This window comes from Topomyia yanbarensis, chromosome 1, assembly GCF_030247195.1.
Source record: "Topomyia yanbarensis strain Yona2022 chromosome 1, ASM3024719v1, whole genome shotgun sequence".
Lineage (NCBI taxonomy): Eukaryota > Metazoa > Arthropoda > Insecta > Diptera > Culicidae > Topomyia > Topomyia yanbarensis.
This window is the reverse complement of record NC_080670.1, coordinates 7426171-7445096: the sequence shown is the minus strand read 5'-3', so window position 1 is coordinate 7445096 and position 18926 is coordinate 7426171. Positions and strand designations below refer to the sequence as shown.

The 18926-nt window shown below is 42.4% G+C and overlaps 1 protein-coding gene across 1 annotated transcript in view; it reads right to left on the bottom strand.

Moving 5' to 3' along the window:
* Positions 1-18926, bottom strand: part of LOC131676755 (uncharacterized) — a 116712-nt gene that overhangs the window by 39093 nt on the left and 58693 nt on the right. The window contains exon 2 of the mRNA XM_058956046.1: positions 3722-3777. Coding sequence (XP_058812029.1) covers positions 3722-3777 — 56 coding nt within the window. The remainder of the gene's footprint in view (positions 1-3721; positions 3778-18926) is intronic.

The following is an 18926-nucleotide window of genomic DNA, read 5'->3' as shown; positions in this document are numbered from 1 at the left end:
GTTTGGAACTACTCCGCCGGAAGGGGGCGAGATCGACGAAGCCGCTCACGAAGACTGTTAGAATACCGTAGAACAAATATCAACAGCGTAGCGGAGAACTTCTTGGGTTATATGGAACGAAGCCGACAGAACGATGTGTTCGACGAGGAATGTCAGCTGGTATTAGAAGAGAAGAATGTGCTTTTGCTGCGTCAAGCTAGCCGTCAGACTGTGGAACGATACAGACTGAAGCAGAGGCAACAAAACCCAATTCTTCCGGGAGAGAATTAGAGGAGGGTTTGAACAGCTGCAGCTAGCGCTTCTTGCGGAGGCCACATGCCACGATCAGGAATACGTTGGGATATAGATGGGAGTATTCGGACGGAAAATCGTGAGGTGACCGAAAGGTGACGGAAATATTTCAATAGACATCTGAATGGAGTGCTGGACCAAGGAAACTGAAATTGGTGATCGATGCCGAGAAACATTTAGAGGTAATCTCGATCTCTATCAACGGCGAGTGTCGGACTAACATTCTTTTCCTTCCCCGGTAGAACAGCATTGGTCGTGACCGGCGTCGTTATTGGTCAAATTCGAATCGAAAAAGTGAAAAAATACGGCATCACTGAGTGAAAAATTGGCGAATCTGAAAAAAATGGCATTTATCCCCGTCGACCTCATTATTGCGATTGAGTAAGCAGACCGCAAACCTCCTTCGAATATACCACTCGGAAGACCCACCGCCGAGTGAGTTTTATAGCAAAACTACAACACTCAGTCATACGTTACCAGCTTTCCTTAATTCCGGTGGTGAAATTGACCAGCAGACACTGGTCCTACATGCGGTCAAATACACCACACTAATGACCAGTACCTAGCCCTTCACCATCCATCTATCCCTAAAAACGCTATCGGGGCCGAGCCCACTAATTACGTAAAGGCGTCCATAGAAGCCAAGGGCACGCAATACGTACTGCGACCCAGTAGTTAACAAACGAACTCTAGGTCGAAGGCACTCGTCTCTCAACAAAACCGCCGACATCACCCACGTCCTGGACCCCAAAAACATGGACACTGACACCATATTGACTGGACGCTAAGACCAAGGAATGGCCGAAGCTTTCAAGATCACCAAGATTGTAAGTGGCATCTCGACGAACACCTCGCTGCTAGTTTTGTCGTTCAACGGTTCCTATCTAACCCAACCCAATGCAGTGCTTCCGTTGCGGCCGGTTTGAGCACGGCAGTAAGAAATGCAACCAGAAGGAGGTTTGCCCGAACTGCACCAAGGAGCACGAAGTCTCCAAAGAAAACTCTTGTTAACGGACGAGCCTCTGCGTCAACTGCAACGGTGGTCACTCAACCAGGGACCGCAACTGTTGGGGGATCGACAAACAGGGGTACCCGCTTCCCGAATTCGCAAAAAAAACATCTTCAATGCTACAACCGCCCCCCACAAAGATTCTGGGGACTCGAACGGCAAAGGACTTTCGACCCATCAGCCTTCTCGCTTGCATCAGAAATACCTTCGAACGTATGGTCAACAGACAACCGCGACCCTTGAGTAACGCCAGCTGCTGGACGGCCGTCAACACGCTTTCCGGAAAGGCAAGATCAGCCGGAGGGCTTGCTACGACAGCTTGACCGCTGGGGAATCATAGGAAACCTCGGCATCTACATACAGCGCTTCCACAGACACCGCCAATTTCGGATCGGTGCCGGTGGCAGCGAGTCCGTAACGTTCACCTCTTCCTCATTAGTATGGAATCGATATTCTCCACCCTCCCCAGCTCGTCGAGCGCCGCTACCCGAATCACGCCCATGTGATGTACAAGGAAGCTCCAAAAGAGACAACGAGGTCGGTATCGGAGTAAGCAGTGCCGGAGATGGCCTCTCTCTTCGTCTATCCGCCCAATGCTATGTCTTCTCTGTCAAAGCTGGAAGTTGGCCAGTCTCGGCACCCTTTCATACATGCCATCGTTCTGCAAGACGACCCCCTCACGACTCTCGGTCGGATCCCCGGACACTGCAACACACAGAATAACGTCGACGCCGGTCGCTGCGTCGTTCAGGACTACGCACGGCAATCATCCCTAGGCTACCTGAACAAAATCAAGTGACTCCCGGGAAAGTGGGTGGACCACGATGACTGTTAAGAGCAGAAGGTGCGCTCCCGACTGCGGATATACCAAATTCTCCCACAATTTCCAGCGTCCACCCTCTAGTCTGTCCCACATGCAGGATCCGACGAACGGTCAAACACGTACTCTCCAACTGCCGAGAGTACGGGGATCTCCGGAGGAGGCACAACCTCACGCACCTGTCAAACATGCCAAATTATACTAAACTTCTTCAAAGACGCAGTCCTTTTCAGCGACAGCGATCTACTCAACAGGATCCATCACCCCTGGTAGGCCACACAGCTGCGGTGTCGGAGTGGTTACCCAGGGCCCAACAAGACTAGCACGAACCCCCGAGACAACAAACGAACGCAGTCCTTCCCCTGAGCGGTGGGGATATCTTTCGCAGCCCACCGGACCATTCAACTACCCCCGGGTCCTCTTTTACATCTCCACGTTGTTAGAGAGGTTGCTCTTGACCCTACAAAGTATACCCTAACCCCGAAGGCAACTCGATGGACACCAACGTAAACCCTCCGCTGATCCATCACCCCTGAGCCAGCCACACCGCCGTGGTCTCGGAGAGGTTGCCTATGGCCCACACGAACCCAGGAGACAACAAACGAACGCGGTCCCTCCCTTGAGCTGTGGGGAAGTCTTTCGCGGCCCACCGGACAATCCAACAACCCCCGGGCCCTCGGCCACACCGCCACGGTGTTGGAGAGGTTTCCCTTGACACTACAAACTATATCCCAACCCCGGAGGCTACTCGTTGGACACCAACGTAGGCCCTCCGCTACACTTCGAGGATACTACATTTGTTCAGAAACGCAGACCTTTTCAGCGGCAACTTAATGGACCTATTCAGGCCTTGGGTCTTCTGCCACACCACCGCAGTGTCGGAGAGGTTGCCCATGGCCCAAAAAGACCCACACAAACCCCCTAGGTAACGTATCAACGAGGACGCTCCCCGGTACTGTGGGGAAATCTCCCGCGGGCCACCGAGCCATCCAACAACCCCCGGGCCATCGGCCCCACCGCCACGGCGTTGGAGGGGTTGCCCATGGTCCTACAAAGTATACTCTACCCCCGGAAGCAACACGATGGAAACAAACGCAAACCTTCCACCGCACTCCTCAAAAGCTGCGGGGAGGTTTTCCGCGACCCATCAGAGTAAATTATACCCAGTTAATCGTTTCCGCCGCTAGATGGCACTGTCTTAATAATAACTTCTCAACTAGGTCTAATATTAGGGCATAAAAACCAAAAGGTCAAAATCCACTTTGACGGAAAATGTCAACGAATCAGCTTTCGCGAGTAACGGTTCATCCGAAATTCCCCCTTTGAAGAAAATTTTGGCAGTTAGCAGTCACTTGGAAGTTGGTGACGTCAATAGAAAATTCTCGGTTCCTATTATTGCGTCTGACACTGTAAATGTACGCAGGATATCCTGATGGAAAGGGAGGGGGGGGGGAAGCCGAATAGCAATGAAATGAGATTTTCTTGTATACACTTTCACAAATCTGTAAAGCGTGATGATCGTTTTCCTCCTCGTCGCTGTGACAAGAGAGGTATTTCGACATAATTTTATGCCATCCAGCGTATCTCTCGCTTTCACTTACCTTGTTGACGTGTTGTTTCTTTTCCATGGATCCGGCGTTCACGGTGTCGTCGGCATCTGTAGAAGGGGAACAGTGACAGGTGGGTAAAGGAAGAAAGGAAGAAAAAAATATTAGTATTTCGCAACCATGCAAGCCGACTCGCGCTGAGTGCTGGGAAGGTGTGAGGAAGTACCGAGTTCACTTCCGGTGACAAAGGTTATACATTTTAGGATGGAATGTCAAGCTAGAGCGCACGTTCGGTAGCGTGAATACTTTGAATAAGGCATCTATAATGAAATTGGATGAATCATTTAAAAATATACTGCTCCAAAACATTTGTCATAGTTTAAACAATCTTGTTTTAATTCTAATAAAACAATTTTTGTAACTATACAATAATGTATTACCAAACAAACATTTCATTGAATTCAACAAAAAATTGTCATTGTTGAATAATTTTTCCTTGAATTCAATCCATAATTTGATTGGAAACTAACAATTCTTTTTTCTGCGTGTATAAGACTTTCGTTTCAGCTTGATAGCAATGACACTTATCATTTGTCCGCCAAAAATGTCTTAGCCTACTAGATTTCACGACTAAAGCAACCCGCTAGAGATTTGCTGTCACCAGTACAGTTTCACACCGAAGTGAAGTGCTAAACCGCTGCACCGGCTCGGTTGGTTGAGAAGATTCCGGTTGTCTTTCCGCAACTAACGGGTGTGAAAAAGGATACCGTTCTATCCAATCCACAGGACGGAATGTGAATAGATCTTGCGGTTTTCGTTGACGTGAGTGGTTGACGGTAACGGTGATGGTGGCGGCGACGGCGTTATACCGGCTACCAGCAAGGAAAATAGTATGTTCTGATGATAGAATACTTCTCACATTCCATCTTGCAGAATAAACAGACGCAGTTTGTCATCTTTTCACATAATGAAGGAAGAAGAGTAGAGTAAGTTAGAATTGCCCGGAAAACTAGCACGAGCTGGTTCATTTCTTGAGTGGGTTTCCGGGATTGGAGCTACTGTGAGGCTGACAGACAAGACAGCGACAAATTGCCTCCCGGGAGCGATATGTCGAACAGTGCGTGGGTGGGGTTGAAGGGAGAAGATCGGAAGAAATGAGAGGTATATCACTAACCAAGAGGAAAGTGTTATCTTCATGAACGCTCGTCCCTGCTGTTTTGTGCCGCTTGATGAGGATGAGGATGATGATGATTATGAGAAGTCCGTAAACAGTTTTCTCTACTTAAGCGTAATGATTTGGGTTGAAGAACTTAATTTAATTACAGCTGGGACAATCGTTCTGAGGGTCGTGTTCACTTCAATTAAGGACCAGTTGTTACAGATTGGAAGAGATCCAGTACGCTTGATTGACAGTTTGTTGGAAAGTTGTGAAATTAACTGACTAACGACGAATGTTAAATAGGCAAGGGATGAGTCGCTTAGAACAATGTACCATACATACTATATCAGCTACGATAACACGATAACAGTATGCGATTCACAGTAATAAACAACCATTTCCCTCGTTACTACAATGTATGGAACATTGAGTCAACAAAGTTCGGTGAAATAATCATAGCAACAAAGGCAAATAATTTTTCTTCATCTTCGTCCTGGCAGAAATGCCCCACGCTTGTCAAATGCAAGATGATAAAGGAAAGGTGAGAGCATTGTTGCATAGTTAAATTGATAGAGCGAAATCGCCTATGTCACGTACTTAAATTTTTCCGTTTGTCACATGAGCAGATCGCTTGCCAAATCATGTATTTATTAACAAACTTTGAAAGTTTCTGCTTCCGTACTTCCTCCGGAATATCAAACTCGTGCTGGGTGGTGAACAACAGTAGCCCCGAAAGCAGCCGGAAGTCCGCCTTGACGTAAGTCTCATCATCCATGATGAGACAATGAGGCTTCGTCAGTTTCTGGGTGTTTTCTACTGTATTTTTTTTCGTGGCGCTATTTGATCTGAGGTATCATTTAAGCGACTCTTTTGTTTTTTTTGCTAGGGGCAACTTTGCCACTGCGACCACTATTCAGCGATTCACCCATTGATTAACTATTATGTATAACTGTCTTCTTCAAACAATTAAAGAAGGTTAGGTCTAAAAGTAGTTTGTGTAATTCAACTCCAATTTCGTTCTAAAGACAATTCCCGGCGAAGCGCAGAATCCCAAGTAGCATTTCTAGTGTTATAACACGCTATAGTTTTAAGAAGGGCTTCAAGAGTGCCATAAAACCTCAATTGTTACTAGATATGACATTTAATCTGTCTCTATAAAACGAAAAAAACAAAGATCAATCGTCTGACTTATCATGGTACAATTGGAAATCTCCCATCAAACTATACACGACTGAACCTTTAAATCGACTCGCAGCTTCGAAGCAATCCACAGGGAAGCAACGTAACGCCGTTGTACTGTGCTCTGTACTTTAATAACACCGCTTACTGATGAAAATAAAAAGAATTGATCCAAGTTCGTAAGTTTTTCTCTGGTTGCACGGAAAAGATACTGAAAAGTTGAAGAACAACGAATCGTGGGTAAAGTCGGCGATGGAAGATATTTATGATGGAAAAGTTGAGTCTGCTACTGCTCTTGCTCCATCGCTGAACGCGGTACGACATCGGGGATGTGGGGGAGGTTAAAAATGGTAGATCGTGTGGGTAAGCGAACACAACGCATGACGTGCTACACCGATGGTGTGAAATATTGCCTTCCGTTGAGTTCTTTGGGGCGGGAGTTTTTTTTTTCTCGCTCGCTTTGTTCGATGTGAGTTGCGGAGCAGAACTTCCACACGTTGAGGAAATTGAAACATGTTCGAAAGGCTATCAAAATTTAATCAGACGGAAATTCATTTATTATAATAAGCGGAAAATGAATGCGCTTTTGAGAAGAGAATTTAATGGAGAAAACAATCCATCAGGATCTGAGCGCTCATGGCTTCTCAAAACAAACCGAGGCGTTCATGATTCGAAACGAGGCCTTCGGAAACTAATAGTTCCGTGGATAAGGAAACGCAGCAGGCTCTGCTTTTTAATATGAATTTAAAACCATTGGCAATTTTTAGCTGTAAACATTCCTAATTGCGCCTATATCAAAACATTTATCAGCACTTTTCAAGCCTAAAGCGTTTTTCGCCGCATCTCTTCATAAACTAATGCTACTTTCGGCTTCAGATTCGAGTCGCTCTACGTTCGCTCTAATCTTTACAAAATCCATAAAAATGACAGTTTTGAGCGAACCGAGAGCGACTTTGATTTACAAAACGAATTCGGCATAATAGTTCCTTGTGTAAGGAAGCGCAGCAGGCTCTGCTTTTGAATATAAATTCAATACCATTAGGGATTTTCAGCTGTAAAACATTCCAAATTTATATCAAAACAAAGAGAAATCCAAAAACTCTGAAATGGCAACAGATCACATTAGTCAAACAGATAACCTCATTCGTTTCGATTCATCCGACCACATGTGTTCGACATCAGAACGAATTCTATTAGAAATTTAAATTTCGTATATCCTTGCTGACAGCTTGCTGTTTTGTCGAAGAAAAAAAAGCTTTTCCACACTCAGTCCAAACATATTAGCGGAAAAAAGTGTCAATTCGTTGTTCTACCATCAACGGAAAAGGATGAAAAAGGTTCGTGATACACCTCCCCCCTCCCCCTCAACCCATTTGCCCCCTGGTCCATGGTTGACAATGGTTTTTTGCTGCGCTCCTTCCACTTCCTACCCCGACTTTTCCGACCACCCGGCTGGCCACAGCAGTTAACCCGTCCGCTTCGGTGTAATCTGAATCCTACTACCTACCAACCTGTTTGCTTGCGGTGGCGACATGGTTTTTAATGGGATCACAACACAACGCCGGGCGAGCAACGTGAGTACAGTGGCGCTTTTGTTGACCCCCGGGAGAAAGCTTTTCACGTTAACTTTAAGGCTCAAGTTACCTCAAGGCTTGGTAGTATGCGTAAGAAAAATTGTGTTCAGCTTTGCCACCAGATTATCCATTTAAACCTTTTCAAAACTCTAAAAGAAGAATATCAGTTGATTTATTAGATCATCACGATTCAATTCATGCAAAATACCTGCTGGAAAAACCATCGGCTTAGCTGGATGGTGCTTTTGAAAAAGTGGCTGTGATTTTTTATCACACTACCACACCGAGCTGGGGTACGCAACACAACTGCGCAATGAAAAAACCACAGCCACTTTTTCAAAAGCACCATTTAGCTAAGCCGATGGTTTTTCCAGCAGGTATTTTGCATGAATTGAATCGTGATGATCTAATAAATCGACTGATATTCTTCTTTTAGAGTTTTAAAAAGGTTTAAATGGATAATCCGGTGGCAAAGCTGAACACACATTTTTCTACGCACACTACCAAGCGTTCAATTCTAACACATGCTTAAAAAAGGTAACTTGAACCTTAACGAGAAAAGTTTTTCGCCCGTTTCGTTGGACCTCGTGTTAGTCGTTGTTTTTTTTCGTGGGTGTTTCTTTGGTTGGGCGCGTGACACTGGAGCAGAAATGATTCGGTTAATTTTAGAGTGTCTTTTATTTGATTCAGCTGAATTTCTGCGCAAATCTCATAGCAATCGGTTTCCCGGGAGAATTCAAGTAGACTGGGCGAATTTTGAAATGGATGGTCCTAGCAAACGTTGAAATTGTAAATAGAGGTGAACAGAGACAGAACGCATTCGGCAATTTGATGACGTAATCGTTACTGAAAATACACGAGTAACAGCTTTATTTATTGTTAGACCCACGATCACAGAGATGCTAAGATGTATCTGTGAAGGATTTTACTAACCAGCAGGGCTGCCAGATAATTTTGCTGACAGTCGTCAAAATAAAAGAATCTGTATTTTTTTTTAATTCGTACCCTAACTCTCAAACAGTTCGGGTGTGCTTTTATCTCTGTGGGTGTGTGATTAGGATTATCAGGAAAGTAAAATTCTAGGACATGACCCCTCGTTATCTCTTGAACATGCCTGGCGAAATCCTTCCCAGGTTTTTGATAATCGAAACATTCCCGGGGAATCTGGCAGGCAAAGCCCAGAATGGCTTTCATGAAAATTAGATCACCGGGAACTTCTTCGAATTAACAAACACATACACACGGTTCTTGCTACACCGCAATGATGGTTGCAAGCAGTGTTGCCACAATTAAATCTGCACCGGGAGTTGGAAAATCTTTCCCATCTGTACTCTTATATAAAAAATCTGTGCCGAATTCTGTACCAAAACAACAAGGAACCGTTCATAAACGGGTACGACAAGATGTGACATGTTGTGATATATGGAGGAGGGAGTCTGACTAAAGGCCGAGCAGATCTGCGCGCATTGTTTATTTTTTCGTTTGCTCTATTTGATTTGCTGCAAACCGATTTCTCACATCCTAATATCTGTGACAGCTCCAGCTCATGTAAAAAATCTGTACCAATCTGTATTTTCTTACAAAAATCCATAATCTGTACCTCGTAGAGAATCTGTAACAAAAATGCTTAAAAAATCTGTACCTTTCTAGATAAATCTGTACTTGTGGCATCACTGGTTTCAAGGTGTTGCTGAAGAAATCTACAACCCTCAATTGAGCGGATGAGACGAAATATTTCGAGATTGAGAAAGCGATGAGGAGTCTTCAGTACTAAATACACGCCATTGAAGTAAAGCAAAAACATCAGCGGTCCCATGTAGCTTTCCTGGCGTAGAAGTAAATATGGGTCTCTGGCGATCTCCAATAACAACCATTGACTCTTGATCTTTGAGTTAGGATCGAAACAACTACAAAAACAATCGCCGAAAAAAGAATTATAGTGATTGTTGGTATAGGATGTTAGACGCGGAAGGGTAGTCTCTGTTCAACGTCCTTCATGCGTTGAACAGAGACTAACTATAATCATCAGCTCGAGGCAGTGAAGTTATTCTGCGATACTTTTTGATATCTCGCTCGTTTTCTTCCGATGGGCTAGAAACATGTTCGCAAATTTCCAGATGGAAAAATGCCACTGCCAAGAGATGTTTGAAAGATGTAAAGAAGCGTCGAAAGGAATCCGCCAGGTCCCAGATTCAAAGACGATTTAAGTCATGTAGATGCTCTGATCTCATCGAGATTGATAGTACCCAAAGTTTGGCCCGCAACTGGTACCGGCTCGAGTCGTTTCTACAATTTTCTGTTTTAAAATGTTATAATGAAAACATGACTAGTTACGAACTAGAAATAACAAATTCATACTTCTTACATTATTATAAACTCAATCCGATTGTCTACTTGTATTTTTTCTAACTGTCTTCCATCTTTGAAATTTTACGTCAAAAAAGGAAAAAATCAAACGAATGAGAATCGCTGTGATGAATCTGCCTGCCAATTTTTAAAAATTTTACCGCTGCCAGATTTTTTTCTAAATCTTATATGTCACCTACAATATACGTTGCAGTTATGTTTCTGATCGGCACCAGAGTGAATAAAGTGAACAGTCAATAAATAGAAAAATTTTAGACTTAGAGGAGAAAAACCAGAACAAATCAAGTATTTTCCCCGACATACAAAGACTTGTCCTCGAAAACCAGGACATGTGGTCCCCCTAAGTTTACAGAGGTGTTGCTTTCTGGTTTTTCTCACGATCACATTCCTCAGTCTTTTGTTCGCGCAGTGATGATTAAACAAGAGCCAGCTATAGAAGCTGAATGGGAGCGTCGTTAAAGAACAGCTTAAAGATAAGTGGTTTTATCGTTCTTGGAATATTTATTGTTTTCTACCGTCTGGGCTGGCGCTGACTCCGTGACATTTTGACATTTTCGATGGTTCCTTCTCCGAATGGTCAAAGGGAGGTCGACACGGAGTTCGACTTGTAAGACTTTCCCCGCGTAAAGCGCTACCCAGAACTCTCAACTGGTCCAACCCAAGACCTGACAGAACGGTTCTCGGTTGTGATCGAAATTTCAAAGGCCCACACGGACAAGGTATTGCTTGCTGTGAGCACTTTACGCGCGATTATGATGTATATAGTCCAGCCGTAAGGGTAGAAATTGAAGGTGTCGTCAACGATGAGATTGAAACGTTTGAATTCACTATTAATCGTAGGAGACGGTTCGAAAACATACTCCCATTCAAGCTCTTATCGGGTGAGCTTCGCTGGAACCGCTCTACCGAACGACATCCTCTTGTACAAGGTTTGTGTACCTGTCCGTCTGTGCCACGGGTTATACAAACAATTAGAGTATGGACCGGACCCGAGCCGAACCTGAATATTGTATTAGTAAGCCACGCCGCCGATATCAGGTAGAAAATGGTCAGCGCACCGACAATTTTGACCTGGAATCGGCGGTATGGTGCGGCGGCGCACACCTCTATTGGTAAGCATAGCCGAATCCGAATTAAAAAAACCAGACCCGACCCGTAACCAGATACGAAAAAAAATCCGAATTGTATATAGTACAATTTTTCGGCATATTTTTGATTAATTTAATTTCGGGGTAACACTTAGCACTGGGTGGAAAACACCAAATTTTGATTACACTCATTTTAGAGTATAATGCTAGGACAACATAAACTCCTCACCGCTGGCCCTTGATTGTTCACAATTTTTGAAGGTTAGATAGGTGAATTTTGAAGGTTAGATAGGTGTAACGTGCAGTTAATGTTAGAGCTTACATAGGTCATAATTCACCTGCTGCCGACAAATAGCGCAGAATACGCTACTCAGAAAGCGATGATGGAGAGGGTGGTGGAAGATGGAACTGTTTGTTTACATCTTGCAGAAAGCGAACATCGATGTTTAGGTTATGAGATTTTTTGATTTGTTTACATTTGTTGGTGTACATATGGAAATTCGAAATTCTTGGTAGACGGCCTGTCATTTAGGGTGTGCCGGACAGGTAGATATTCAAACCCATGTTTATATGAACACGAAATCATTCCTCTTTAATTAAACAGTATAATATTTTTTCAACAACAGCAAACATTTTTGCCAAAAAAGCCATAGAAAATCTAGTATTTATGATGATTAATCTCCTCAAAAAGTTCGATAAAAGTCAGTCTTCCCAATGCACTTGGTTTTCATTATGGACGTCGTGAAGTTGAATGGTCAAATAGTAACACATATGTCTCTTTTCAGTTCAAAGATGTTTCTGGACAGAATTAGAACTTAATAAAGGGAATTTGCAATAAAAATACTTCAAGAAAATCCGAGAAATTTCACCAGAAATTATATATGTTTGTATGTCGTTTCACAGTACAGAAAAATTTTTCGCAACTGAATTTTGCAAATGATTAACTTCCAGTTAATTCGATACACGTTCACCTATGGGACGAAGTTTTCGATGTGCAAATGGAAAATTTCTGATTTCTGATTCTGATATTTACGGAAAGTGGAATTCAAACACTTAAAAACATTTATATGGGTAATTCTGAAATATTCCGAGAAAAATCTGAACCGACCCGTACCTACGGGTACGAGTTCGGGTCGGATATCGGGTAAAAATTCCCGTACCCTCCCATCTCTTCCACACAGCCACCCAATCCGAAGTAAGTAGCTCCTGGTCTCGGAGGATTAAGATCAGAGGAGTTTCCAGCACTTCCCGGGACACCAAAAACCCCAAGTGTTCGTTCGAGAATGATCGCGGCACTGGAATTATCAAACTCTCAGACATTGGGGTCTGGATAATTAAAACTTTCAATATAGCTGATCTTATTAAACGGCTTTTCTACCTACAGTAAAAACATTTTTGAAGCAATTGACTGCTAAACCTAAACTAAACCAGTACCCGACAAGGACATCCAAAAACCTCCCAATCCTTGATGGGATAAAGAGTGCCCAGACTTATAAGCGGAGAAAAACGAATGAAGAATTTGAAGAATTCCAAGAAACAAAGCTACTGGCGCCGGATCGTTGACGGGTTAACGAGAGAAACATCGATGAGCACTCTTTAAGGCATATGCGAAAGCGAAACAGTACTAACGAGAGTGGTGAATATTCAGGCCGTTGGCTATTCGATTTCGTCAAAAAGCCGGATGCCCCCTCTCTCTTATCGCTAACGAAACACCTTTTTCGATGGTTAAGTTTTGATTTGATCTCTTATCATAAAACAAAAAGCCCGAGGCCAAACAGAATCAAAACAAACTTATTGAAGAATCTACTATATTTTGAAAAAAATACGCTTATTGAATTTATTCAATAAGCTCCTTGAGGGTAACATTGTTGTCCCACACGATTGAAGACAAGTGAGTGTCATCGCCATCCAAAAAACAGAAAAAACCGCTCCGACCACAACTCATATCGACCGATTATAGTGCGGTCTGTCCTGTATCCGGGAGCTGTTCCAGAAAATGATCCTATTCCGTCTCGACAATTGGGTCGAAGTAAATGGCTTCCGCAAAGGAACTATTGACTGCCCTGCGTTGTTGTCAACAGAACTTCAAATTAATGGCTTATGCCCGTCAACAGCAAATGGCATCAGTTTTCTTGGACATTAGGGGGGCATTTGATTCTGCCTATATCAAAATTCTTCCATTCGTCTTCCAATAACTTTGAAGTATAATTTAAATATAATTTTCGGCTGATTTTTTTCTTTTTTTTTTTAAAAGCACATGTAGTTCTCGCATGGCAATTCGTCCACGTTGAGATTCCGCTACATGGGTCTATCCCAGGGCTCATATCTAAGTTATCTTCTATACAATTTTTACGTAAATGATATCGATGCATGTCTGGACAAATCTTTCACGCTAAGACAAATTTTCAATCAAAAGCTCACCGCTTTCTACAAACCCAGCGATCATGCTTCGGTTTATGCTACAGAACTGGTTGCTATTCAGTATACCCTAGGAGTCATTGACACCTTACCCGCAGACCTTCATTGTTTCAGTTCCATTGACGCTATTCACTCGATGAATCATGGAACGCACTCCTCGTATTTTTTGGGGGAAAACGGGATTTGACCAGTGCTTTATGTGACAAATCTTTCCAGATTAGCTTGGTTTTGGTCCCTTTTCATTGCTTCGTTACGGGCAATGAGAAAGCGGACTTTATAGCTATTTATGAAAGTCCCGACTTATCTCATCTATCTCCTCCTAAAATCAATAAATATAGGGATTTAGCCCCTCTCCTTTTTTTCTTTTTTTAGAAGTCTCCTGTACTGGTTTTGTGGTGCTGACTCGCATCAGAGTGCTACTACCTAATCGTTTTCATTCTTATCACTGTGCCTGCATAACCCTAAATTGGAGCCGAAAATGACCTGAAGTTCTGACCCATCTTGTCCCTAATTTGAGGACTAACCAGATGGATTTGTTCCCTTAATACGCTAAATGGTTTAATCTAAATTTCCGTTTTGGGAATTTATTGCAGAATAATTTATTGAAAGAATGAACATTGTTAGTAGAAACGGCTGTAGGTGCATACTTAGAAAAAATGAAAATTACATTTGACTTAAACAACATTGCGACGTATTTTGCTGTCTAATAATAGAATTTTACATGTTTTGACATGTGAAATAAAATATTGTGTCTCTTTTGATGTAGAACTCGGTTGAATGGAGATAGAGAATTGTGAACAAACCGCTTTTTTACATGTTCTTGAATGTAAAGTCAAGTGAATTGTGACGCTCCTTTTATGTGCATCTTGCGAGATGTAAATATTTCTAAGTGTGTAGGGTCATACAAAAATGTTTTAAATCGTAATTTCAATCAAATGTAGATAAAGCTGTATTCTGCATCAGATCTGTATCTAGGCCTAAAAATCTGTACAATACAGATAAATCTGTGTATATGGCAACTCTGCTAGCATGCGGAAAATGGACATGTCTATATTTAATCATACATTCATTCTGATAGAAATGTGAAGCTCGACTCGAATCAAGGCGAAGCCTGTTCTATCTTCAGACCAAAGTGCAATCACACAGAAAACACAGTAGGCAATTAAAATCCAATTTCAATTCGAATTCCTTCGTAGCCAGCATAGGCCAACACCACACCACCCGCCGTCATCAATATTGTCAATTCCAAACCCCATGGCCTACTGTGGATTTCAATTTCCTGAACGTCCACTCCTCGTTTGTTATTTCATTACCCCAGGCGCTCGCAATGGACCCATTGTAGTAGAAAAAAATTTACTAATTAACAAACTAATTTCCTGCTTCCGAGGTCGACCTTCCGGCATGAACGCGCCAAGCCTCACTGCTCCCAGTCGCAGCGCAGTCCGTAGAAACTGTCACAAAGTCCTCCCGAGGACGTGCGAAAAATTAAAAGCAAACAACTTTTCCACCCCTGCTCGGTCAGGGCCACCATCGACGACTTGTCGAGTGGAACAAGCGGTGGGAACGAACGAACGGTATACACTCTTGGGTGCTTAAGGGGGATTTGCGGTCTCAGGTACCCAAGTCTGTCCGGTGAGGATCAAGTTTTGTCATTTGAAATTTCCTGCTCCGACGGTCGACTGTTGGTCCAATGTAGAAACGTAAAAAAACATGCTAACACACAAGAGTGGGCGATCGCCGTTGGCTTTACACACAAGCTGCCGTGGTTTGACTGAAGGAGCGACAAAATTGGCACATTCTAATACCGAATAAAGGTATGCTGTTCACCCCACTGAATTGCATTCCAGCGGATTACGGGGATGGTTTTGAGCAAGAGCAGCTGAAATAGGATCATCTTGAGTGGCATTTGTAGCTGTTTCGAATTATGGACACTATCAACTTTCCTTTTTAAATCTTTATTTGAAAATTATAAATAAGCACTGCAACTGATAATGTTGTTTTTTAAATGGCCCCTTAATACCCTTCAACTAGTTGTTAAATACGAGGGTTTGAATAATCATAGTAGGCTGGAACAAGATTAATATAGCATTTCTCCATCTTGTTAATCACATCAGCAAAAAATGTCGAAGTTGTTTTTACAGATAATCTGAGTTGAGCTTCGGTTCCATCATTGAAAAAAAAACAAGCAGCCTATCAAAAAAAACTCCAGTCCCGCTTTGATCCAAGGCAAACCATCACGCCAACCGACATCTTGAGTGAAACTTGTTTGCCTGCAACCATCAAAGGAAAACATTATTACTATATAGCTGATCCAGATCCCGGACGCCTTTTTGTGGACAAAGATGAAAGAGATCATGCAGTGACCTCTTTCGCCCGTATGTCCAAGCAAGCACGGCGCAGATGACCGGTAGCCACCATCACCTCCGCCACCGAAAAAAAAACATAGAAAATCACACATTTTATTCATATTAGAGTGCATTCCTTCGGATCCTTCCCCACAACCACACTGACACACCCTTCTACAGCCCAGTGTCCAAATATGTGCGGGTTGGTTGAAATCGTTTCACGTCTTTTGCTTTCTTGGTTGGCGAAGCGTTAACTAACCTAGCTTGCGCCTGGGATGTATGCAAAACAGGTCAGCACACACGTGCGTTCTCTTCGGCCAAGGCCCCATTCGAAAATAATTTTGTTCGTTCGGAATTCTGGTTTCCTTAGTTCAGAAATACACACACACACACACACACGCACAAACACACAAGAGAATCAGTTTTCGAGCAAGGGAAGCACAGATTTTTAACCTGTCATTCTTAGACTCTTGACGTCCCGCCGTCTTGTATTAGATTGAAACTAGTCGCATCTCTCGGCAGCCAACTGCCATGAAATGAGATTTTTTTTGATAAAATAAAAAAGGAAATAATTTATGTCCACTTATCTGTGATGACTTCTGTTAGAGCACATGTTTCAACAGTATGATGATTTCGAGAATGAATAAGCTCTATTCATACATATGATAATTTCCCCTAATATTATCCTATCCATGCTTTTGGTAAAGCTCTGACGGATATGAGACCGCTCGTCCGCGGGTAAATGAGCCGAGCTTGACATATTGAGAATGAAAGGAAGGATCACATTCCATCTGTTTTTCCCTGCTGTTTTTGTTGCTTCGCTGAATAGATTCTTCCTTCATTTTATGCTAGAAGCTAGATGCATTCTGATGCTGTTTGATCAGCTGTTTTCGTTTCGTCGAACATTCAAGATGAGGAATTCTTGGCAGCTTGTATGCCGAAGATTTTATTATTCAGTCTGGCAATAGACAATATGGAATACTGTTTGAACTATCAATCGGCTGATTCACAGCTTTGTGAACAGAGAAAATATGACGTTATTAGGGTCAGGAAAATCATCTCTTGAAGCAGCCTCGTTACGGATTGACTTATCAAGTTTCACTCTCGGATAGATTTGTTGAAAGGAAAGTTCATGATTTCACACTGCTAGTAGCTTTGTGTTTCATTCCTACCGTGAGGAGCGCAAATTTGTACAAAAGCACATAACAGATAGTTCAAGAATAGTGAAAAGAAAAAAAGCCCTAGATTACATCCCTGTGGTACCTTGAAAAGATTGCATTTTTTTTCATTATTAACTGATATAAACTTGATATGAATTACCTAATAGTTACTAATTTTACCTTCATAAGAATTCCTGGAAATACATAATAACAATTTCGGTTTGGATGACATTCTATCCAGAATACTAAACGAGTTATTAGCATAAGTAAAAGCGTAGAACAGCACCCGTGTACCGCTACTTCCCCATTGACCAGAACAAATTGAGAAGGCAAAATATTTTTTTTGAACAACAAGCTTTGCGATAACAGGGTATGGAATCTGAACTGACTTCTTTATGCTGCTCAATACGGACGCCTGTCACGTCCAAAGATAGATCTTTTGCGGAATGAAGGGGCGTTAGACGGATACATTATGCTGCCAGAGACCGAGAAATTCTTTGCTTCTCCACGTGTGTTACGAGAATGGGGATTTTGTTTATAAAAGAATCTACATTACGAACATGAATAAAATGGCTCTGGAATAAAATGGAATCGTTTGTTGCATTAATGCGACTCCATATAGCCAACTATGTGAAGTATTGCTTATATATTAAAATTAGTTTTTAACCATGTCCGTCAAAACAAGTAAATGATTGGGCAATAAAATGAAATGTCTGTATCAAGGCGATTTTCTTTGAGGTCTAACTAGTACAGAAAACTTTTTTCTAACCCGGGGCAACGAATTTTTCGTAAGAGCGAACAAATTAAAAATAGTACGGAACATGCAATATTCCTTCCTACGGAGAAACCTGGTTTAAAACCACACCTAAAGAGAAGGCCGATCCAACCGACCGTGCGCAGAATACTGAGGTAACTGACAATACTTCTATTCAGATTTATTTAAGAAGAAAAATATATTAAAGAATATGTAGAATACCCTTTAAGCGGAATATCAAAAAGGAAGCGCTGAATGGTTCCGTTTTTTTGGGATGCATTCGTTCCTGCGAAGAACGCTGAACCTGGCATGCCACATGTACAGATCGCTTGCCACACCAACAATTTTTTTTATCGAATGTTTCCTTCCTGAACAATCTATCGTCATCTGAAACTTCCTTCTCTAGCACAGTATTGCAAAATTATGGAACTGGTAGTGAACTGGTCTTAATTTTCACACAGGTATCCATTTGAATACATAGTTTTGGTTCTCTGACGAATATGTGGTACATACATTGGGACCGTTTTTTTAAGAAATCTTTTTTTAGTTTCTTTTGTGCATTTTATTTCCTGTCAGTTTCCATGTAATTCCTCCTTCTGATAATCAAATATTCAGTGGACCTAGATATTCGATTGGTGCTTATCGTTGATGGCTCTGTCTGAGATAGGCTGGTAAATTTCGCTATTTTCGCACCATTCTCGAATGATTTTTTTTAAGTTGTCCAACTAGAACTGTAGAGCTAGGGTCTCGTTAGAATCACTCACCATAATAGCAGACGAGACAGAAAATGTCACCCACTAAAACATTGCTTATGACCAATTGCAGCGGGCCGTGATTCTCACTGTGATATTGATTGTAACGGGTGTTCAATAAAAATGAGAATTTTTTCAGTCTATATAACAAAACGACAAACGAATTCAGTATTTTTTCTTAAAAACATAAGTTCATTCTTCAAAAAAACGTCAATGAATATTGGAGAAGGGGCCCTGGTCAGCCGTACGACGCAACTTAGTCGCGATGCTCTTACAAGAGCGCTGGACGGCACCGACGTCTATCGTCCGGATACAATTCCGGATCCTGGTGGTCAACTGCGTCGTATCCTTGGCCCGCCAATTGTTTTTGTACACTAGGGTACTGAGGGAGCCGAAAAAATCCTCAATGAGTGGAACCCGATCAACTTGCCCCAGTGCCGACTGGGGCAAGTTGGTCGGGTTC